General features: G+C 43.0%; 1 protein-coding gene across 4 annotated transcripts in view; it reads left to right on the forward strand.

The window, feature by feature from the left end:
- The window catches only part of MAD1L1 (mitotic arrest deficient 1 like 1), a 369,315-nt gene that overhangs the window by 106,579 nt on the left and 238,749 nt on the right, over positions 1 to 23,987 (forward strand). For all 4 annotated transcript variants that reach the window (XR_008973123.1, XM_057416961.1, XM_057416962.1 and 1 more), the window contains exon 11: positions 7,676 to 7,820. Coding sequence is in view for 3 of the 4 variants with exons in the window: in XM_057416961.1 (XP_057272944.1) it covers positions 7,676 to 7,820 (145 nt within the window). In the remaining variant the exon portion in view is untranslated. The remainder of the gene's footprint in view (positions 1 to 7,675; positions 7,821 to 23,987) is intronic.

A 23,987-nucleotide genomic window follows, 5' to 3' on the forward strand; every position in this document is an offset into this window, starting at 1 on the left:
CCGTATGTTTCCTTACTGATGTGCCCTTCCTCACCAGCTCATGGTGTGAGGACATCACAAACTAGGGGACCAAAGGAGCCTGGCTGTCTTGAGGAAATGATTGGACTGGAGATACTCTGTTCCTCACTCCTTGTAATCATTCTGAACATTAGTCAACATCTTGACTCAGTTTGGTGTACTCATCTCTGGTCAGGAGGCATTGCTGTAGGGTGCATCCTGTTCTCTGCAGTGCTGGCAAGACACTTTTAACTTGTACAAGGGGATTATTCTTATCTCAGAGTGGGTGTGGAAAATCCTTATCAGTGAATGCTCTTTAAAAATAGGCAGCCCTCCGTAATTGCCAAATGCCACATACAGAATTATGATAGAGATGGATGATGCATGCTGTGCAGGCTATGGGCTCTGGTGCTAGAGGACTCTTGGTTTTAACTCATGCTTTTTAATTACTTGCATTTATTAACAACATTTAGTATTTGTTTCACTACCAAGCACTGCAAAGGGAATCAGTTTGCTCAGGATGTAAGTGTGGCTGCCTTGCTTTTGATTCAGAACAAGAGCCATGAGCATTTGGACGTACCAAAGGCCCTTAATAGATTTGCCTACATAAGCTGTTGTAAAACACTTCGTGCATTCGACTATCAGCTTGATTTCTCCTGTACCCAGGTTTACTGAAGAGAGCAGCATTGTCAAGGTGGTAACCATACAAGCAATGTGGCCTTAGTGGTTTTTAAATATCAGTGCAAGTATTCACCAAATAAATGCCTTTAATAGAAGCTTGAGGCTTATGAACAGATCAGGCTTGGAGTCTTTGATACAGGACATTTATAGAATCCCAGACTGGTTTGAGGTTGGAAGGGACCTTAAAGCTCATCCAGTTCCAATCCCCTGCCATGGGCAGGGACACATTCCATTAGAGCAAGTTGCTCCAAGCCCCTGTGTCCAACCTGGCCTTTGAACACTGCCAGGGATGGGGCAGTCACAGCTTCTCTGGGCACCCTATGCCAGCACCTCAGCATCCTTACAGGGAAGAACTTCTGCCTAATGTCTCATCTCAATCTCCCCTCTGGCAGGTTAAAGCCATTCCCCCTTGTCCTGTCCCTACAGGCCCTTGTAGAAACCCCTCTCCGGGTTTCTTGTAGCTCCTTTAGGCACTGGAGCTGCAATAAGGTCTCCCCTTATGGAGCCTTCTCTTCTCCATGCTGGACAAGCCCAGCTCTCTCAGCCTGGCTCCAGGGCAGAGCTGCTCCAGCCTCTGGAGCATCTTTGTGATCTTGCTCTGAACTCACTCCAATAGCTTCACATCCCTCTTTTGTTGTTGCCCCAGAGCTGGATTCAGGACTGCAGGGGGGGGTCTCATGAAAGCAGAGTAGAGGGGGAGAATCCCCTCCCTCGACCTGCTGCTGCTATGCCTGTGGTTATCTCTCCCTCAAAATATTTTGCATTCCAGCATTCAGTGATGGATGTGTTTGACAAACTTCATGTTTCGCATTAAAACCAAACCAAACCACAGAAGATTCATTTAGTAAGGTGTTGCTTTCATCCTCATCTGGATGGTGGATGTGGAACGCATGTTTATTAGCACGACGCTAAATCTTGCATCGAGTGGCTGATTAAGTCTCTGTTCAGCTAGAGCCCCACTGGCCCTTGCATTTTGGCAGCATTCCTTTGGGGTGTTGTGGTCAGCAGAGCCACCTGTGTTGCAGCAACCGAGTTGACCCCTGTAATGAACAGAAGCAGAGGGTGCCTGATGTGAATTTCTTTCAGTAAATCCTAACTCCTGCCAGTCAATTACTGCTTGTACCAGGGCTGGGACTTCACATTTGTGTTATTTCTCTTCTGTAACTGTTTGCTTTGAAGGAGCTGCCTTTCTCAGCTTCATATTTATGCTGCTGGTTAGGGAGTAAAATTAAATACTGTCTGAACGATAAAACATATTGTCAGCGTACCAATAAAGCTCCAAACATCTGTCTGCTGCTTACCCATTTCATCTGTCCACACTAGCAAAATAGTTCTCTTTATGTTGTTCCATCCTTATGAATTTGCTATGATTCGAGTCTTCCCTGTATGCAGAGCAGCAGTGTGATGTATGAACTGCTTGCTTTTGAATGATTTGTGAGGTATGGAAGCCTGATGATGGTGAGTTCTATGAAAGGTCTTTGAGAAAATACAAACTGTGAAACAGGAGAAAGTTTGCAGATGTTTGCTAAAGACTTGGGAGAAATAAATAGCAAGGAGAAAGCTTGTTTTCCTACCAACTCCCTGTAGGCTGTTGTGTGTAGTATTTTCTGTAGCAGTATTTTATGTGACTCTCTATGGGGCACAGTTAAAGCTTTAAATAAAAGATATCCCATGTGATAACTTCCACTAAATATGTTGATATTTTGTATCGTTGCTGCTTCTGAATGTAATAGGCAAATAGTAGATAACATGGCAACAGCTTCTGCAGTTCCCACTTGTGCCATTGCAGCAGCAGTGCAGTGCTTGAGAGCAGGGAAGGATGCTGCTGCTTCAGTGTATACACGTTTCATAGAATAGAATCCCAGACTGGCTTGGGTTGGAAGGGACCTTAAAGCTCATCCAGTTCCAACCCCTGCCATGGGCATGGACACCTTCCACTAGAGCAGCTTGCTCCAAGCCCCATCTAACCCGGCCTTGAACACTGCCAGGGATGGGGCAGCCACAGCTTCTCTGGGCGCTCTGTGCCAGCTCCTCAACACCCTCGCAGGGAAGAACTTCTGCCTAAGAGCTCATCTCAATCTCCCCTCTGTCAGTTTAAAGCCATTCCCCCTTGTCCTGTCCCTACAGGCCCTTGTGAAAAACCCCCTCTTCAGAGTTCTATGCCCCATTTAGGTATTGGATGGTTGCTCCAAGCCTGGAGCCTTCTCTGCTCTGTGTGAAGAAGGGAGGCAGAGTCAGATACCAAACAATCTTATTTAATAAAAGTTATCACCCAGACCTTTGGCTTTGGAGCTGACATACTCGTAGCACTAAAATAATCTCCTCCTTCCTGATGTTTGTTTTTCTAGTTTACCTGCCTCAAATGTGTGACTTCAGGCAGCTTTGTTCTGCAGCTCCCATCAGTCTTTCAGCAGCATTTTATAATGGATCCGTTTTTTTTTTTTGTCCTTTTTTAAGAAAAGATGGAAATTTTTGTGTTTTACCAAGCTCCACCTTTTCTGTCCTGTGGCCTGTCCCTTTGTAAGTCAGATCAGTTTTGTCATCTTCTCCCTTCTGCTTTTCCTTTTTGATTCCCATCCCACACAGTGGTGGCTCCTGTCGAGGCCGGTTAGGCAGAGGCTGAAAGGAGAAGAAGTCTGTGCCAGGAACTGGAAGGTGGAGGGAGCCTTTGGAGAGGGCAGAGACAGGGATATTCTGCTGCTGCCCACTGGACCATATGAAGATGTGCCGGAGTTGCCCTGTTGCTACTTACACCTTCCTGTTGGCTTATAAATCCTGGAGGAGAAGAACCAGAATGCAGAGTAACATGTTTCTTCTCCAGTGTGGTTTGTGTCTTGGGTGTGTGCTGTCTGTAAATGTGAAGGTATGTTGAGAAGGCTGCAAGCTGTCAAGCCTCAGGAATGGGTTTGCTTTCTTCATCCCAATGTCTTGCTAGAAAACAATTTCCTTTGCTCCTTTTTGCCTCATTAGCTTGCGTGCTAACCTTTTTATTTTGGACTCTGTCATGAAGATGTTGATAGCTCCAGCGCGTCTCTCTTTGCTGTTATGTCTGCGTGATAACACTGCGTTGTGTTTTCCCTCTTTACACCTTCAATGTTCTTCCTGTCCACGCTCCCTGGATTTCAGTGCTTTCTCTTTGATGTGATCCTTGTTTCTGACAGTTGCCCCTGGTATGTGCAAGTGTCTCATCTTCTCCTGGGTTGCAGCATGACCCAGACAGTCTTGTTCTTCTAATTGTCTCTGTGCTGCTGTGGGCCTCTCGTTTTCATCTCCGGTTGATACACAGACTGGTTCTGGCATCCTGTGTGCTTCCCCTGTTATTTTTCAGTCTCTCTGAGGTGGTAACTTGACTGTTGAAAGGATGGAATGATTAAGATAATGTTTTATGGATCATTGGGGGGAAAAAAACCCGAAACCCTATCAGCTGCTTTTGTAATTTCTGAAGGAGATTATTAAAATGTATCTCATGGCTTCAGTATTCTCTCTCTGCAGTCATTGTTCTCAGCCTTTCAAAGAACATTCTGGAAAATGAAGTTTTATCATTAAGATTACATTAAAGTGGATTACAGAAAGGAAGAGCAAAGTGTGAAGAGTCTCAGCGGCTCAGAACAGAAAGATGTTGGCATCTCATTCTCAGGGATGGGGAACGAGGAACATTAATAGGCTGATAAACAGAAATGACTTTTTCTCTTGAAGGTTTAAAAGGTTTACTTTGAACTTGCAGAGATTTAAAAAGTGCCACTTCTCTGAGCTTAGGGTGGATGGAGAACTTTGGGCCTACTCCCTTTTTATTTAACACTTGTTTGGAGGGAGCAGTTCCTTTGGAAAAGCCATAGATGTCATCACTGGGGAAGAAGAGGGCCCGCATCTCACCTGAACCTGTTTGCTGCTGGGCACCTGCTTTCCCATTCTGGTTTGTGTTAATAGGGAATGTAACTTTCTGTTTGGGTTTTTTCTTACATAGCCAGTGTATGTGGTGTTTGGTGCAGTTTCTGAACGAATTACCAATCTCTCCTAAGAGAGAAAGAAAGGATCTCAGTATGTGGAGAGTCATAAGGAAGTTGAATTTCACGCTTCCCGTAGCAAGGGAGCCTATGGTAACAGAGTCAGTTCAGAGGGTCTGAGTGTTGTCTCTGCTTTCATAGACATCTCTGGCATTTAAACTTCATGTACATTAACATCACATTTGATGTGAGGCTGAAATATCTACAGATGGTGATGTTCTTTCCAAACACCATGCAATGGCTGAGGAAATTGCCCATTTGTCTGTCTTTGCTCAACTTTTCTCATGTTTTAAAATAGTCATTTCCCAAACTGGTTTCAGAGGTGTGTATCTGAGTATTTTTCATTATTTCAAGATGAAACCTAGCACCTATCTCATTTTTCTTTATGAATGTCAACTCAGTCATCATCCATCATCATTTACAGAAATAGGGCACAATATTGGGAGATTGGGGGAAAAAAGATTTCTCTATTGTCCTATCAAATGTTTTGCAATAATCAAATGTGAGAGTCTGCCTGTTTTGTAGTACTTAATCTTATGTTTGCATTTCTTCTTCTGTTCTGACTTTAATCAGGACTAAGTTTATTTGATAGAGCAAATAATGTTTGCAGTAGGGTTTCTGTAGTGGGATTTAATTTGTTATAACACAGTTGATGAGGTTTTTGTACTTGTATTTACCCTGTGCATAGAAAAGATTGAGCAAACCTTAATGACTGTTAAGACAGTAGCTGGGGTTACCTGCTCTCAGCCACCCGTTCTGCCCTGCATTGGAGGTTGACCAGCTGCAAACTTGATAGGCTGGCACTTAGCCATGAGCACTGTCTTAGTACAAGCTTAGCAAAGTCTGGCTTAATACAAACCCCGTGGAAAGGAGGGTAAGTGCTTTAAGCCTAGGATTTTGAGAGGCACGGTGCAGTGAATCTTCCTGTTACATATTAAGGTGTTGCCCAAATTGTGTCCATCAGCTGTAGGTTACTGTCAGCCTAAATTGCCCTTGGAGGGGTGTTTAAGGTGTAGGATGCTGTACTGTGAACTGAGGGACCAAGGTGTGAGCGTGGGTTAGCTTGCTATGCAGAAGGATGGGCTGCAGAGCAAGCAATTTAGCAGCTGCAACTTCTGAATGATGTGTGGTTTGTTCACTGCAAGTGATCACTTCCTGAGTGATGCACATGTGCTTGTGACATTTGACGTCTTGGCTGTACTACCGAATTTTGTCCCGTATTTCAGAGATGCCAGGGCTCAGCCTGCTCGTGGTCATTTTTTGGGGGTTGGCTTCTAGGATAGCTTTTAATATGGATTTATTTAGTGGAATCTGATAAGAATTGATTCTCTGCTTTATCCTGTGGAATTCTTGCATTGCTCAATCAGAGAAAGACGAATGTTTCTAGCAAGTATCCATGAGACTAAGCTTGAGATACTTGCTGAGAGCAGGATGGGAAAGGAACGTCCAGCGCAGGTCTGGTGCCACTTCATGTTCCATCACCATAGATACGACTCTTGAGCACAGGTTCCCTTTTTAACTGATTAATTAAAACAGAGCCAAGGAAGTAATGGCGCCCTGGTAATGAAATTATCCATTTTCAAATGCAGATTTGAAGCCCTCTTGATGAACTTTCTCACCTGAATGCAACAATGAAGAGACTATTTCATAGTCCCTGATTATTAAATTGGTCTGTGAATGGTTCCAAATCAAACTGGAGCTTTAAACAGGCTCCTAATTCATCCAGTGTTTTAAAATGCATATTTTTCTTCAAGGGGGGGGGGGGGGGGGGTGGGATTTCGAGGTATGAATTCCTACATAAATTTCCCAAGAAGTATGATCTGGTGACCTGGCAGTGCAGGATGTACTTGATTTATGCTGAGAGTGTCTTTTAAAGCAGAGTTCCCTTTTGGATCTATCTCCACAGTACCTTACAATGGTGCTAGTTTATGTAAAAGCATTTGGACTTATTTTCTTTTAATTGTAATGAAAAGAATACCCCTCTGAAGCACTCAGCAATTTTCCAGTCTTGTTTTTAGCATCAGAGCAACAAAGATCTGTTACTGAGTAAGGTAAAGATGTTGCTTTTGATCTTTCTCACTTGCTTGAGGGTTTTTGACTCGTGTGTAATGCTTTTCTTCATGTCCTGCTCCCACTTTAAATACTTAAAGGTAGCGCAGGCTTGGTTGAACTTGTCATACTAAACTTATGATGAATCAATGCTTAACAATCCCTAGAATGATTTCACTCTTACTTTGGTATTGATCAAGTGCTTTGCTAGCATCTTTGATCTGTGAGGAGCTGCTTGGTGCATGCCTTGGAGCAGCTCCATGAGCAGACCGAGTGTCTGAAGGGCACACATGAAGAACATCTCCAGGAATACATGGATAATTGTGCATCACCACATCATGCTGCACAGAGGGCTGGGAAGAGGAGGGACCAAGCTCTTCTGCCTTAGTTGAGTCATGCCCACATTGCAAAAGAAGTGCTAATCACTAGGCCTCAGAAGGCATTTCTCTTCCAATAGAGGTTGCTGGCAAGTGCAGTGTGCAGGTGGTGGCTATAGTTACTTGCTGAGTATTGTCTATCTGTCAAAGCAGATCATATTAAGCCTCAGTTTTACTTCTACTTCGTTAGGAAAAGATTAAAAGATACAGTAGGACCCAAGACTGTGCCTTATTTGTTGGAAATGAGGCATCTTCTCAAAGGCAAACGGGCTGATTTTGAAAGAGATACGGAATTACTTAAATGCTTTGTATATGTGAGGTTCCAGTAATTGTCTTGTGCTGAACAAGAAGGCTGTCACTGGGATGGTTTTTCTCTCCTATCTTTTTCTAAGAACAGCTGATAATGAGACTGCAGCTACTCAGTTTCCAGTGGTGCAGCCATGAGATGAAATGGCACCAGCACCAGTGTCCTGGTATCATGGTGATGTTTCTCCTCTCAGGCTTATCTCATTTGTCTGACTAAGCAGCAGCGCTGAAGGTCTCACATGTCTGTATTATCTTTCTTAGTGCCCGAATACTAGAGAAGGCCCGGGTGCAGCTACAGGAGGACATAATACGGATTCAGAGCCAGCTCTTGGAGGAGAAGAAGAAACGTGAGCAGCACGAAGCACTGGTCAGGCGGCTGCAGAAACGTGTGCTGCTGCTCACCAAGGTGAGTTCCTGGCTAATGCTTGGAAAAGCCTTTCCTTCTTTCTTTACCCTAGGTGCAGTTCTCTCTCTTTCTTCTTTGCTCACCTCCATAACTGGTACTACAAAGTTGCCATGGGGTCTTTGCGTAGTGAGGAAGAGACATGAAACTTGCGTTTAGGACTGCATTAGAATAAAAGTGCTAGTACATCCTAAGGCTCTGCTAGAGTTCCCCCGTCTGGGCTCATGCTGTGGTGGTGACACGGGACTTTGTCTGAGGCTTGGCATTTATGTGACGGCAGAGAATGGACTTAAATTGTCACTAGAGTGCTTTGAGCTGCTGAAGGGAATTTCTAATGGCTTTGGCTGCATCACCTCCTTTCCTAAAGAGAACAAAATGACGACACCTTGTCAACTCTTCCTGTGGAAAAACAATTTACCGAGTGTATGAGATTCGCCTTCCTCTTACACTGAAAGTCTGTTGGAATGTAATGGTAGGCACTAGACCAGTAAATTGAAAATGCGTTTTGAGGTTCTTTCTATAGGGTATATCAAAGAAGTCTGCATTATCCTGTATCAGCTGTGCTGTCGTGATGAAATCCTATGCAATAATTCCGAAGTCTGTAGAGCATTAAAAATTTTATATTCAATTCTGAGACTGCTCTTTCCCCAAAGGGAATAATAATTCTCTCTAGTTGGAATGATGGTTACTTCACTTCCCAAGAATACTGCTTCCAAAACTTCACTCTCCCTGATGTTACAAAGCTGCTCACCTCAATAAGCTTATGCATGTGCATAAGGTCAGACTCAAGCAGTTAGAGCACATGAGAGGGTGTATCTGAGCAAGAGAGGAAGGAGCTGTTCTGTTGCTTGTACTTCAGGCTTTAAATTTCCAGTGTTAACTAAAGCATTTTGATCCATTTTAATTGGGCTGTACCTAATTCTGTGTAATTCCATGTCATTGCTGAGTCAAAGAGGCTGTGCTATATGATGTGGTAAGCAGGGCTTCTTGAAGCATGAAACAAATGCTTTACAAGAGGATATTCTATTAGATCTTCTGGCTGCAGAATTTGGTGCCATGGAGTGAGGAGGGAGAAATGACAGCGGTTCTTTCTGCTTCACACTGAGGTAGGCACTGCAGTAAGGGCTGAATGGACCAAGCTCTCTCCATGCAAACAGAAAAGGCATCTCTTCTCCACAGTCTCTATAATACCCCCAGCAGCAGACAGCCCTCCGTGGTGTTCTAGTTTGGTACTGCCGTGGCTGGATATGACAGAGGTAGGTACAGAACCCAGTAAAAATCCTTCCTTTACAACCTTCTCAGCTCTCTGGCATTGTGCTGGGCTGCTCAGCCCTGGAGGAAGTTTCTCAGATGGTTTCTAAAATATTCCCTTTGTTAACTTATTTCCAGCCCTCAGCATGTTTTGTCATAGAATATAAAATATCATTACTTTCCTTTAAGTACTGGACTGAAAGACAGCAGTACTTTGTCAGGTAACGGATTGTACCCTCAGTTATTGAAAGACAGAGCTTTTGCTTTGTTTGCTGTCCTTCCCCTGAAGAGTTGGAAATGTCCTTCATCAGACCATGGCAAATGAACTTGTGTTTTGACAGTGGAAGTTTTCACTGTGCTCAATGATTCCTCAACTGACCTGTTCTAAAACAAGAAAGACTTTGCTGTTCTCTGAACATTTATATTCCATCCAGGGAATGCGAGGGGTCCTTTGTGAACAAGTACACGCATTATGGCACTTGGGCAATCTCTCCCTGGCACTGTTTCTTCCACTGGTTGCTCTTCTCATGCAAAATCAGAAGAAGGAATTTGATTTAATTAAAAAAAGTCTGATATTGTGATTTCAAATGAGCTTGAGCAAATATATTGCCTGTCAAAAATAATTATTTCACATTGAAAGCATATCACCTAGAATGGTATTTAATCATCTCATTAGTGGCATCAGTGGTACTGTGCGCTTCTATGTAATTTGAGAATGGATGAACTCTCTCTGTTGAATCTTTGTCTTGTTAAATAGGACTGTGAAAATCTAATTTGGGGGAGACTATTATATATATGATTGAATAGATACTGCTTTTGATAGTGTGATTTTTGCATTTGTGTATTTTTGACCCTCTGCTAGGGCAGTGAGTCTGTTTCTATATACTGAGCAAGTGAGGACTGAAAGGCATGAGATACATTCAACAGTGTAAGTTTAACGCAGTGACAGCTATCCTCCTTTCTTTGGGCTCAGATTGTAACGTGGAAGTCTCAGGCCTTGAATATGTTTTAAAAGATCCACAGAAAATGATAAACTGTTCAGCATTTGGTAAAAGCAGTACCCAGTATTTCAGTAGTGAACACACTTTTCAGGAGGTCCTTGCTTTACCAGCCTGATTCCTCCTCAGGCTTACTTGTATAGCTTTTATTTCTTTTTCCTCAAGATTCAAGCAATACTGTTTGGCTTTTACAGATTGCTTGTCTCACTTCATCGAATCATTGAATGGTTTGGGTTGGAAGGGACCTTAAAGCTCATCCAGTTCCAATCCCCAGCCCAGTCCATTTTCTACTTGCCACAGACTGGCTTGGTTGCTCTCACTTTTCCATTTCAGTGCACTTAACTTCTCTGTCCATTGCTTGCTTCCTCACCTCGTTTGCTTCTTTTGGGCTTTCTTGACCTTACTTGGGCCTTTCCAGCTGGTTTACTCTTTGGAATGGGCACAATTGTCAATCTAGGATACTTTGGTGACTCACTACAAATCTCTCTTCCCTGGAAGACCTCAGCAGCATTCTCTAGTCTTTGATATACTAGTGCAGTGGTCCAGCCCAGTCATTTCCACCTCTGAGAGTGGGCTGGTATAGGAGCTGTATCCAGATTATTCCTGTTGACAAACTGCTGTTTAAACATATTAGTTGATTATCTCCCACATGTCCGTGTAAATCAGGACAGTACTTCAGTTTTCTGATCTATTTGTTTGCAGTGAAACGTGAGATTAGATTTGGACACCCTAAAGGTTTTCAGACGTTGATGGCTTCAAGGTATCTCCTGCAGTGTCACTCTATTCACTTAAGGTGATGAAAAAGAAATAGATGTTTCTAGGGATATATTCATTCCTTCCTTCAGAAATCCCCTTGGCTGGGTTCACTGTCTGTCGGGCTATCTTTTTCCTATGGCTTTGCTTAGAGTTTTAGGGAAATCCTTAATCTCTGCTTTATTACCCGAGGTAGTTCTGATACAGCAGTAGTAGGAGATATCTGAAATGCTGGGGAAGGAGCTAGTCTACCTCTGCCCCTTTTCCCTGTTTGATTTACTGTTGTATTGGCTTTGAATGCCATGTTTACCTACACAGTTTTGTATTTGACTTCTGTGTTGTCCTTAAGCTTGTGAGCATTTCTCTTTCTCTGAGAGCTTTGAACACAATTCCTGCTTTTTCTTTAGGAAATAGACTTGTTAAGAATATGCAATTCTGCTGCTGAAAGACTAAAATTTGAATCTGTTAGGAAATCTTATATGAGATGTAGGTGTCCCATAAAAAACCCTTAGTGAAAATCCTTATGTGAGTGCAGGCAGCTGATTGAGTCAGTATTTAATAGAAACAAAGCTCTGTTTGTTTCAGGAGGGCAGCTTTCAGAGGCATAAATGGACCTTATGCAGCAGAAGTGAGATTGGAGGAAAGCAATAGGGGCCCAGTGAAGGGGTCACAAAGCTGTCTGATGTCAGGGGCCTGAAGTTGGTTTGCATGGGTCCTTTTAGGGTTGTCACCTGCTCGATCAGTCCTTAGCTGTGTTCCTTACTTAGCTGCTGTTTGGGTTCAGACCTGCAGCCTCTTCTCCTGCAGTGACTCCTTAAAACACTTATTTGTCCTGTGCACGGAGCTACTGGATGTAAGTGCGTGAAGCTGCAGAGTAGGAACAGCCCATAACACTTGCAGCAGGTTGGACCAGACACAACATGCCCAACTTTTCTGCAGCCAGTGTGTGACCCTTCATGGGAAGCTCTTGCCCGTCTGAGTACCCCAAAACTCAAACTGTGAAGCTCAATTTCAGTTACTTCTTCCTTATTCCAAATAGAGCACAATTTGCTTCTCAAATTGTAGACTTAGTCAATGTACACTGTGCTAATTGCATCCCTTGCTCTCATATAAGGCATAAGGCAGCAAATGAATTAATCTGGTTGAGCTGGATGTTGTTGTTTTGCTGGTTTTATTTCCCTTCTGTGCGTGTGTCTGCCTTTGAGTACTCCACTGCCTGGAGAAGAGGCTGAAAAATTCCATCTTGTTTCCTGAGCTTTCCACCAGCTCGTGTGATCCGATAGGAAATCTGTTTCCATTGAGACATAATTTAGGCCATCACCATAAAAGTCGGAGATGAAACAAGTATTGATTAACCAACCCCAGCTGCCTGTTCATACCACATGTTCCTGGAGATATCTCTGCAAGAGTCAGTGCGAAGTGTGTAAGCGACTCCCGGAGCTGAGAATGGCAGAGATGCATCAGAAATGAGACTAGGTAATTAAACTGTTCATTAAGCATGGCAGATGTAGAGTTCATGACTTGATTTGCCATCTGCTTTGTTGTGTAATCAGTAAAGATTTAAAATAATGCTGATAGTTTCTCCGTCACACTGGGTCCTGCATTACGGTTTTTCTTAGGAGGTAGATGATTTTAAAGCACAAAGAAGGATCTTAAGGTTTTGGAGGTTCAGTGAAGAAGGTGAAATAACCCTTTCCTTGGGATATATGAAAACATTAAATATTGCACTCTATTACACTCACTAGCAATAAAACCAGCCACTCTGGCAAAGAGATGCCTTGCAACAAACCACCTTTTGGGTGTTGTACCCCGTGCTCTGTGTCCAGGTAGCACACACAGTGTTGGGGCAAAACTCTATGTTATGAGGACTACCAGGTGCTTTTCGCTGGCTGTTAGGATACGATGCTTCTCCCTTCCTTCAGTCCATTTCATGACTGTATCATTTAAGCAGCACCATTACTCGTGCATCACCAGCTGTGCTGCCACTCCATGTGCTGCAACTGTTAAATGCTGTCAGCCTAACCCTTGCCAGTGCTTTACCTCTGCTCACCACGTCTTCTCTTCACAGGTTTCTATAAACCCATGAAGGTTGTCTTCCTTTTCATGCCTGCAAATAAATACATTTTAAAGCAATTCCACTGCTTTCTCTTCTGTGATTCAGCAAGGCAAGCTTTGTCAGGTGAGGTGGTACTTACTAGATCGTCCTGTGTGTTTCAAAAGAGAGGAGACAAGGCACTCTATGTCTGAAAGAGATGCAACAACCTTTTAGATTGAGTGCAGTTCCCCTTAATTTCAACTTGATTATATTAATCAGTTAAATAATTCCAGCAAAGAGGTGATTCATAGTTATGGACAGACAGAGATGATAGCAAAGAGAAGAGAGAAGATCATTAACTGCTGTGTGACAGAGAAGAAAAGGGAATTGCTGCTTGTGGAGTACAGGGGGTTTGAACAGATCTCTGCTGAATTGTGATTTATAGTATCCATTTACATCATCAGTTTAATTTTTAGACCCCTTTTGTAGGGGACCTTTTAAACAGGTCAGAGATGAGGTATTTGCTTTTATGATAGATCTCTTTTCTTCTCGCTGTTAGTTGGTGCTGTGCTGATGCCAAGTGATTGTTGGGCTTTCTGCTCATGGTTTACCCAGGAGTGTCTGGGTTCCTGGGTAAAGCATCCAAAGTTTTGTGAGGAGAAAGTGGGATTTGGAGGTTTGCTGCTGTAGGCGTTTTCTGTTGGGGTTGAGGAAATACCACCTTTTGTGTTTGCTTTTGTTGGTCTCTGAGAGCCTTGTGTCTTGAGGTGCTTCAGGGAAAGAGTTCTGTGAGGGTTTTTTAACACAAGGGTGTTTCTTTTTTTTCCCCTGTATAACCCAAATTTCTTAATCATGTTTTTGAGAACTTCTTCCAGTTATTTACTGTGCCATGTTTTAGTCTTCATCCACTGAACCCCTTCTGGAGCTTGGGCAGCAGCCTCCTAAACACAGCAGCATTGGAGGTAATCTGCTGTACCATGCTTTGCAGTGGATGCTCGACAAGAAGATTCTGCAAGTATTTATTCTGACAACACTTTTCCTCTCTGTTTTTTGATCTTTTTAAATGTCTGTCACTGCTCTACTTAACCTTTATGAATCACCTTGCTGTCTGCATTGCAAGGACCTTTACACCATGCTCTCACCTTCTGTATGGAACAGCTTTCTAGGACTGTCCTTGGAAGTGATCAAAAACCATGTAGATGAGGCCCTCAGTGACATGCTTTAGTGGTGGAGTTGGCAGTGCTGGGGGAAAGGTTGGACTTGATGATCTCAAAGGTCTTTCCAGCCTCAGGTTCTATGAGTCTCTGTTGACGTAATTTCAAATCTCTCTAGATTTCAGAGTTTGAGAGTGATTTTCCTCCTTTGTCTGTACCCCCCAGTTTGTCTGTTTCTGGCTTCTGTTTCTCTTGCAATGGAATGGTCTGACTCTTGCTTTCATGGAAGTTGCTTCAGAAAATACAAAAGGATAAGTATAAATTCCATTGGTCTCACCATAAGCTGAGTTACACAAGTCTCAGCTCTGCAGCTTCACCCTGCCCTTCTCCTGAACCAGCCATAACATGGAATTAAATGGTTTTGTCTGCAGTGCTTATGCTGCCTTTTCTGAACCCCCCCAATACTCCAGTGGCAATTGTAGCAGAGATTCCTGCAATGACAACCTAACTTTGTGCTGATTTATCCTTACTGCTTCGTTATATTCATTACAAGATCTTATTTGCGTGCTTGACATTTTAAAATATTGTGTTTGGAATGTGTTATTTATTTTGAGGCCTTTATTAAGCAACCTCAGTCTAAGGGTTTAATTGTTACTGATAGCTAAGAGTATAATTACCTCAGTAAAATATCATGACTATATTAAGCAAATGGCAATTGTGTTCCAGAATAAAATGAGTACAAGCCATTTTCCTATGAAGCAGGCTGTTCCACGAGGCCTGCTAATGTCATTTGCTGATACAGATGCAGAGTCTCTCTATAGAGGATGAATAAGGAGAGCTGAAATCAATGTGTTTGGAGAAGAGGCTGGCTGTAGTAGTGTCAAAGCGGTGCACAAAGAGCATTTGGAAGAAGGAAGTATCTTGAAACCAGAAAATGTTACTGTTCCTCAAGAGACTTGCAGGTTTCTGAAAGACAGGAGGAGTGTGTGCTCTGTGGCATGGCCTCCTGGGACACGGGGATGCTTTTCGTTGTCAGACATTAGCTCCTTTCCTTTCCCTGATTTAGTCATAGGTTTACTACTCACTTGTTTTACTCCATGAAGAAGGCTGCAGAGTTGTTGAATTCTCACTTCCTCATCCTGCTCCAAAATGACTTTGCAAAGCGTAAAAGTTCCCTTAGTTTCTGACTTGTCTGCATCTGTTGGGGGGATCTCTGGATCTGAGATGAGACTGAGCTTGTTTGGTGGCTTTGGGCACTGCAGATGTTTGGGAGCTTGGTCTGCCCTCGTCTTCCTTCCTCCCATTGGATCCTCTCTAGTGAGATCGTTTGTTCTTGATCTGATGGTGCCCTAATTCGTTATAGCTAGTGGATAAATTTGCCTTTTCCCTGACTTTGGATACTCTACTTCTTTGTGTTCCTGTATGGGTACCTAAAGGCATCTGTCCCACAGAGGCATGAAGGTGATGGGCTTTATTAGAGTAGAGCTGAGTCACCCGAGGGCTTTTGACATGGAAATGGTGAAAGTTAGCTTCAAATGTCCAGCCTGGAGGCAGAACATGAATTGACTCCTGGGCCTTGCTTCCCTTTCCCTTTTCGAAGCATGAAAGAGCTCATAAAAATGATGTTAGTCATTTTTGGGGAATCAGTTCTGTGTCGTTCTTTCTTTTGCCTTTTTATGTATGTGGTAAAGTTTGTAATGCTAAAAATACAGAGTTCATTACTGCCATTACATCTGATGCTTTTGAGGTGGAGACACAAGGACGGCCTCTGTATTCTTACTGATGTTAAATCTAACGATTTCTATTTAAGTGAGGTGTTTAGAGGGTTTTAAAGAATTTTATAACAATTCCAAATATGCATCACATTTCAAAGCTATGTGTTACTTTAGGGAGTATTTTTGAAGGACTCTAAGAAACGTCATTATTTCCCAGAATACTGACTGGCTTCTGCTTTGTTCTCCCACCACCAGGTATTGATGCTCAGTGCTGAGAGGTTCGAATATGACAATTAGAAATATACCCATAAAAGAATTTATTTGACCTTCAGTTCCCATTTTTCTCTCAGAGAAAGGGCTGTAGGACTTACAAAAGTTAAATATTCAATAAAAATAAATCAGGTAAATCTAATGTTATGGCTTGGAATTTAAACTCACCTGGGTCAGGTAATTCAAAGTTATAGTTCCCTTGATGCCTGTGCTGTAACAATGGTTCCTGAGCTCCTCACCCCTGAATTATGAAGAACGGTTGAGTGGATAGGGCAGAGAAGCAAGGGGGAAGATGGATAGGTGGGATGAGGGAGTTACTGTTAAGGGAAGTCAGGCAGCACAGACCTCACTTCTGCACCCCACAAGCAAGGGAAAGGCAAACAGCAAGAGGTGGGTGGCTCAGTGAGGAAGTTAGGCATGGGCTTGAGCAGCATCCAAGGACAGGGGAAGGGATTTAGGATTTCTGAACAGCAGGCTCTATAAAATACTAGCTAGGATAAGCTGCACAAAGGGCTTTTTGCATTTCTTTGTTCCTCAGATACTTAGGGTTTGAAGGCATTAATATCTGTGCCTCTCAGAGCGGTGGTATTGCCACAAGAGCTGCAGCTTTGAATCTCTGACTTCTCTCTGTTTTAATTCTCAGCCACAAAACTGGATTAACTGGGTTTGCTTCAAGTTGAATCGCAGTGGATTTTTTAGAGGATAGGAGAGAGAGATAATTAAGTAATTGCACAGTAGCTTATTTCAACAGGAGATGGGAGCTTCTGGTAAGAGCAGCTGCACTACTCAGACACCAGTCACTCAGAGCATCCTTTCAAATGAACACCCAAAAGCTTTATAAGATTGAAGGGCTGTTGGGAGAATTCAGGAGTTCAGGGTTGCTCCTGGCACAGTGTCAGCAGCGCCGGCTGTTTTATTCAGTGCACGTTCACAACATCTCGGGTCAAGCTTTGCTTAAATTGGTGAATATATTAGAAGTCAAATGAGTTTTCTCAGAGCGTTGTAGAAACGGTCTTTGACCCATGATTTGTTTCATCGAGGAGAACGGAACCGTTCCCTGTTTTATGAACACATTTGCTTAGGTAGTATTTCAGATGGAGACAAGTGTAATAGGAACTATAGCGTGTGGAAGCAATTTGGACAGTGGGGGAACTGAGACTTCATCTTCTGTCTGTATGAATCCAGAGCCACAGGATTTCCCCAGAAATATCACTACCTTTTCGTTTTATCAGGAATTTGGAAAGGGATTAATGTGTAAACAAAGTGTGAGTATGAGATGGGGAAAGAAAACAAGCTTTTACCACCAAGATGAAGTTTAACTTCCTTCTTGTCCAGGCGAGGAGGAGAACTGTTTTTATGAGAGACTTACAATTTGTAGAGGTTGTAGGTAGGAAGTTCCTACAACCCTACAGAGCACCCAGGCTGCTTTTTAAGTGTAGGGAAGCACAGCCAAAGCAATGTTTAAATGTGTCTGTTATAGTTGTGTCTACATCTCCTTACTTTCCTTGGGTAATGAAGAAAAAGAATTGTCAAAGGATTCCAGCAAATGCATCCCTTTGGTGCCACTGTGCAATACTGCGGGGCGCAGAGACTAAACCCTACTTGGTCTTCTAGTCAGTACTGCTTTGGGTGCCACAAGACTGTGTGGAAGGAATTGAGACAAGGTGCTTGAGGTGAAAGTAATTGAAAGGGGGAGTGTTTTTAAACTGATTGCTTTTCTGCAAGGGTTTGAGGAGGTTTGTGCCTATCTCGTGCCCAGGAGCTGCAGACACCCTGAGGGCTGGTTTGCCATCCATGGCAAGTATTTATCACAGATAAAGTGTAATTCTGCTGGTTTGCTGTGCCAGGCCGTGCTGTAACTGAAGGACCTATTCTTTTGCTGCAGCTGAATACTCTTCCCCCTAAGCCCTTAGCTCTACCCAAGGTGTGAGTGCAGCTTCCTCTTCAGTCTTCTCTACCCTGTGGATGGCACTCTGAAGCTCATATTCACTTGTCCTGAGTGCCTGTAAGGAGCTGTAAAAACTAACTATAGACAGAATTGGATGACAGGACTTGGGGCTCACTGTCCTTGTGTGCATTTGAAGGAGAGATTCACACTACAACAAGCAGCAGGTCCTAGGTAGAGCACATAGGTTTGGATTGAGGTAGATGGGGTATGCCCAAAGCCCCATCCACTCACCCTCCATAAGACAGTGCTAAGAACTGATTCCTGTTTCACGGAAAGGAGATGGTCTTATTTCCTTCCTCCCTCAGAGCAGCAGCATCTTCCTTCCACTGGGAGCAGTAGTTGGAAGAGTCCCAGCTCCTGCACCCTTTCTTCTCTGCCTCAGTGGGAGACACATGGCTTACAGGTAGGTCCAGGACCACCAGCTGGTTGTTATTTCTTACATGGATGGGAGAGTAGCTGGCAACACTAACTCTGTGCATGAAATACTGCTAACGCTGAAGATCAGCATGGATGCGAAGTAACATTCCTTTCAACATGGGCACACAGCACAGAGCCGTGTTCTTTTACAGGCAGCGTGCAAAATGAGTTTGCACAATGAATGTGCAGCTCTCAGAAAGATCTAATGTCCAGATGTGCAATTGAGGCAGTTTCACTCTTCTCCCCAGTTGCTGGTTTTTCAGACATGTGCATAAGCTGCAGGAATTCTGTTGTTTGTCCTTATAACAAGTTCTGTATGTAAACAGTATTTTCGGGTCTATAGATAGAAACACTGTATGGCTTTAAAACCATAGTTTTCTGTTGATAACATATTACCTTTGGAAACCAACTTTGGAGGTTGACATTTCTATGATATTAATTACAAAAGAAGGAAAGCTGTGCTTGTTTTGTCACTAGGAAGTGCCATTTGCAAGTTATTGGGAAGCCAATCGTGTCAGCAGTGTTATTGCATTATCCCTCTGTGAGGGCCACCACGACTAAATGGCAAGGAAAAAAAACTGCAGTAAGAATAAAGCAATTTCAGGAAATAGAATGAAATCAAACCAAAATGCCTTTTATCCCTCTCCAATGTGGAGATGTTTATTAAGATAGCAAACGCAAGAGTTTGGTGCTGGGGGGGAAATGCTTGTAAAGCACTCTAGGTTGTGTTTTTAAATAGAAACCACCGTGCAAGAGAATTTGTGACCTTTTACATGAAGCGCACAGGACCAAGTGGCAATGCTCCAGTGACATCTCTCCCACTCCTCATTTTTACCCACTGTAACCCTGACCATCATCATTCTCCCCCTTCCCCATTCTACACCGGAGGCTGCTCAGGCTCAGCCTACATGGACCAAAGCCCAGGGCTGGGGTAACCTCTGCCAGCGTGGTGCTGTGAGGGTCTCCCTGGAAGCAGTTTCTTTTCTACCTGCGTTCACTCTGCCAGTCCTTTAAGTAAATCTCAGCTTCTCTGTTTGCTTCTAGCAAAATACCAAGCAGCTCATCTCTTTGTTTTTCCCCTCTCCCTCCGAGTTTAAAGCCACAAAGGTGTTAGTTTTCTCAGGGCTGTTATGAGGAACAGCAGCAGCTCCACATTCCTCCTGCTCTGCCTCAGTGTCCAATCCACACACAGCTTTGCTGATCAGCCATGGTGATTGCCTCCTGAAAGAGAGCTGCCGGCTTTCATAGGCCTCTAAATAACCTTTTCTGCTCCTGAACAGATGAGTGCCACTTGGTACAGTGGCCATTTCTTCTTCGAACATGTCAGCCACTCCAAGAGATGTAGAGCACCTGATTCTGCTCATCCCTGTGGTGTAACTGTGGCAGAGGTACCATTCACAGGTAGCTCAGTGACTTGCTTGTAATGGAGTGTGTTCATCACACTTTAAAGGCCTTAAAAGAAATCTTTTCTACCAAAGAAATAATTAAAACCCCCAAGAAATCCATTTAACCCACCCCCTCCTTTTATCTAGCTAATGTGCTCCTTATGTAATATCTATGCACATGAATTTGTCATGTGTGGTGGTGACCCGAGGCTGTGTTTGCATCCCTTGCTTTGCACTGTTGGCTTTTTCCTTGCATAAAAGAGAACAAAAAAGAAAACTGCCAAATCCCTTGAAAGTATCCTAACGAGGATGCTGAACAGCTGTAAATAATAGCCAGGTTTCTGGTTTAACTCTCTAGAGGCTAGGCAAGCTGCAGGATGTGCAACATATGTTCTAAACCTGATGTTTTCCTTCAGATAACACAAATGGAAATGGAGAAGTAATTAAATGTGCAGAGCTTCCCTGCCTTGCTTTCCTCCCTGCCTGGGCATGGGTGAGTGAGTCCTAAGGTTCTGAGGTCCTCCTGCTGCAGCCATTGGTGCATCCTCTGTGACTTGAGTTGTGATTTCCATTGGAGTTCTCTCCTTAACATTGTGAGTGATTTGATCCCTCTAATGGACCAGCTAAAGAGGACTCCTCTGAATTTGTCTCCTTGACTTTCTGAGGAGGTCTTTTAACATTTCACCTCACTAGGTTGAGTTTGGGCTTTTCTTTGACAGCGTTTATGCACTCATTACTTCTCCCTCTGCAGAAGTAATTTTTGTCTGATTAGCTTTCCTTCAAGGAGAGGGAACAGGGTATGGAATTGTTGCCCCTCATCAACCAGCAATTACACAGCCTTAGGTTTAACGTCAAACTGCTCCACTGAAGGAACTGGATGACTTAGCAGCAGCCAAACATCAAAGTACACATTTCCAGCTGAATTAGCACTAACAGTGGATAAAGGACTTACTGCTGACCCTGGCCTGGTAGGTATGGGATCATAGTTTGCTTTGTGGAGAATTTGGGATGCTCAGAACATGCAAGCTGCTCCTCCATTGCTGGGGTTCTGCGTATGGATCGCGGTTATTCCTCCATGTGAATGAACGGATGCCCAACAATCTGCATGAAAAGTTTGGAGTTGTAATAAGCTTTTAATATGCTAAAGGGAAGGCTAGTAAAGTGAAGTGTACATTACAGAGTTCACACTGTTCCTACAAGTACAGCCTCAGAAAAATGGTATGTTCCCATTTTGCTGCGTTGTCAAGATGTAGCAAGCGTGATTACTGCTCTCCTCCTAAGGCCCAGGGAGAGCATTGGGGCTTACAAGGTTTATTCATCCAGACCAAGGAGTTGTTTTTCCTTGCAAGTTTTCCCCAAGAAGTAGTGATAAGAAGCTCTAAGGGGAGGAATCTTCTTGTTATGTTGGCAGTCCTTTCTCTCTTTTTTTAGTCTTGGGACTTGGTCTGGAGTTAAATGTGTTATAAATATCTGAGTATTGATGCTTGGTAGACTTATGAGAGCTGTTGACAGCTAATGAAGGTTAAATACTGTCTATTTTGGGAACCTGAATGACATCATCACTCATTTTAGAAGTACTCAATGTTTAGAGATGCATTTTGCCTTCTGTCATTCCTGTGAGACAGAGAAGCGCCATTATCTCAGTTATGAAAGGATGGGAAACCAAGAAGCTGGGAGGAAAAGGCTAAAGACCTGACCCCAAATCAAACAGAAGTTCTGTGGAAGAGCTGATAAATCTTTATTGCATTTCCTGCTGACAATCTTTGGGTCTTATGGAGTTCCACAACGCAGACTGCAGTTTTCTGTGCCTTACCTATGTGACAATGACCTTCCTTCAGATAGCACGTCCTTTGCTGTAGCATGTGTGTATGTATTCCCCAACACTGCCCTGCTGCATTAGCATCAGCATTTCAGTGATTTCCTGCCTCTGCCGACTCTTGTCGTATCCTGGAAGCATCCAGTGAACCTGTATTAGCACAAGGATGTGATTTTCTCTTAGGGCCATGTTGCTGAAAGGGTTTAGTTTGTGGAGGTTGTGGCCTGGTTTGTAGACATGGGCTGGAGTCCCTTCACTCCTCTGCAGGCCATGTCTGCCTAATACCTAAGAGATTGTGGTTTAAAAACTGCTTGCCTGCACACTGCTTGAAATCTAGTGTTTTTTCCTTCCACTTTGCATTAACTTGCCTTTGTGTGTGCTCAGTGCTTATCGGCCTTTGCTCTTCCCTCATTTTTAAGTTTTTTAGGCGCTCCAGAAGGCCTCATCCTTGTCTCTAGACTCTGCTAACATGAATATTTGATGTTGTCAGCACACATCTTGCTATTTGCCCCTGTTTTTCCACACTAATCGGTATCCTGAATGCAACTTCTGGCTGTAATCCCTGGGGCAGCCTGCTGCTAATTGCTTTCCATAGTGAGAGGAACGGTGGGCTCCTCTGTTAGCTACAACCAGTATTTGACTCTCACATAATGATTAAAACTGAGGGATACTCAGTCATTTCTATAGATTTTCAAACCCTACATTCACTGGTTCCCTCTCCAAAGGATTGTTAAATTACTTTAACAAAAGCCTGTGCTTATCTATCTCTATTTCATCTTGTTACACTCAACTAAAAAAGATGCTTTGTAATTCTGAACCTTCTCAACTAATTTTCTTAGTGTTCAGGTGAAACTTCCTTGCCAATGACTCTGATTTCCCAGAACAACGTTATCTCCTCTTTCAAAACAGACAGGAGGATGTCTGCTGTCTAGTATCTCCATACAATAGCCATTTCAAATGATAATTTTATTCCTCTTGTCTCCTACCACCTTTGTTATTTTGGTCCTGGGTGAATATCTGGCTTTGGGATTATTATTATTATTATATCTTCTCCTTAGTGCTGTTTGATTTCTTCAAGCATGTAGTTGCCTCTGGTTAAAATACAGCAGAGGACCTGTGCTAATTCTGGTCAGAGCCTGCGTCAGTCAGCGTGCAGCTCCAGTCACTCCTGCTGCTTCTGACTTCTGGTAGACTCAAAGAATTGCCTGTACACACAGCTATCCATCCCAGTTTGGTTTGGGGTTTTAAGCTTTCATTGTGTTGAAATTGTCTGCCTTTGAAATACCATAGAATCATAGAGTGGTTAGGGTTGGAAAGGACCTTAAGATCATCCAGTTCCAACCCCCTGCCATAGGCAGGCACACCTCACACTAAACCATGGCACCCAAGGCCTCGTCCAACCTGGTCTTGAACACTGCCAGGGATGGAGCATTCACAACTTCCCTGGGAACCCATTCCAGTGCCTCACCACCCTGACAGTAAAGAACTTCTTCCTTACATCCAATCTAAACTTCCCCTGTTTAAGTTTTAACCCATTACCTCTTGTCCTATCACTGTGGTCCCTAACAAATAATGGTGTGGTTTGTGTTTTTAACAACAGAGTCTGAATAGTGGACTAAATAACTATTCTGGGAAGATTTAAGAGTGTTAAACATTCTCTGTCATTTAATTAGAATGGAAAAGTTCCCATGTTATCTACTCTGAAAACTACGCTGCTTTAACTGTCTTCCAGGCGGCTATTTTCAGCCATAATATACGTGATTATTATAGCTGTGGCTTTCACTGACCTGACATTCTCCATTGTGGTTTACATTTCCATGCCCTTGCCTCACCTTATGCAAGCATCACAACTTTCTGTTTTGATATTTGTCTTTATTTTCATCTTTGTGTCTGTTTTCTTTCAAATGTTGATAAAGGTGTAGGATGCTTTTGCAAGTTCATGTGTTGAAACCAGCAGTTTCCAAAATGCTCATTGAATACCCCATGAGATTTAACCCTGTTGCAATGAGTAAACAAATCACTGTATTCCTAGATAAGCAAAGTATAACTGGATCAGAGTTGCTGTCACTCCTGTTGATCTTGAATATGAACCAGTATGCTGAAACATGCACCTGTGGGCAGTATATGGAGATAGGCAGTTTTGTTCTCTATGACCAGGTTGAGTTTTCAAATCTGTTATACCTTATTTACTTTGAGGGATTACTTCATGGATTTTTTCCCTTTCTTTGCTTTATTGATTTGATTTGATTATAAACGGGTTGGTGGTTGCATACTTACTTAAAATGAGGCGACCAGATGGCAGAAATAAGCTAAGAGGCCATAATTCAGATATTACCAGTGGCGGGTATTGTTACCAGGTTGCCAAAGTGCAATCTTTAACTAATGGTGGATGTGGTTATGATGTTTTTATGAACTTACTCCAATTTAA

Source organism: Pezoporus wallicus, unplaced genomic scaffold (genome assembly GCF_028554395.1).
Source record: "Pezoporus wallicus isolate ANWC-B61680 ecotype Strahan unplaced genomic scaffold, APGP_CSIRO_Pwel_v1 scaffold_7392, whole genome shotgun sequence".
NCBI classification, from domain to species: domain Eukaryota; kingdom Metazoa; phylum Chordata; class Aves; order Psittaciformes; family Psittacidae; genus Pezoporus; species Pezoporus wallicus.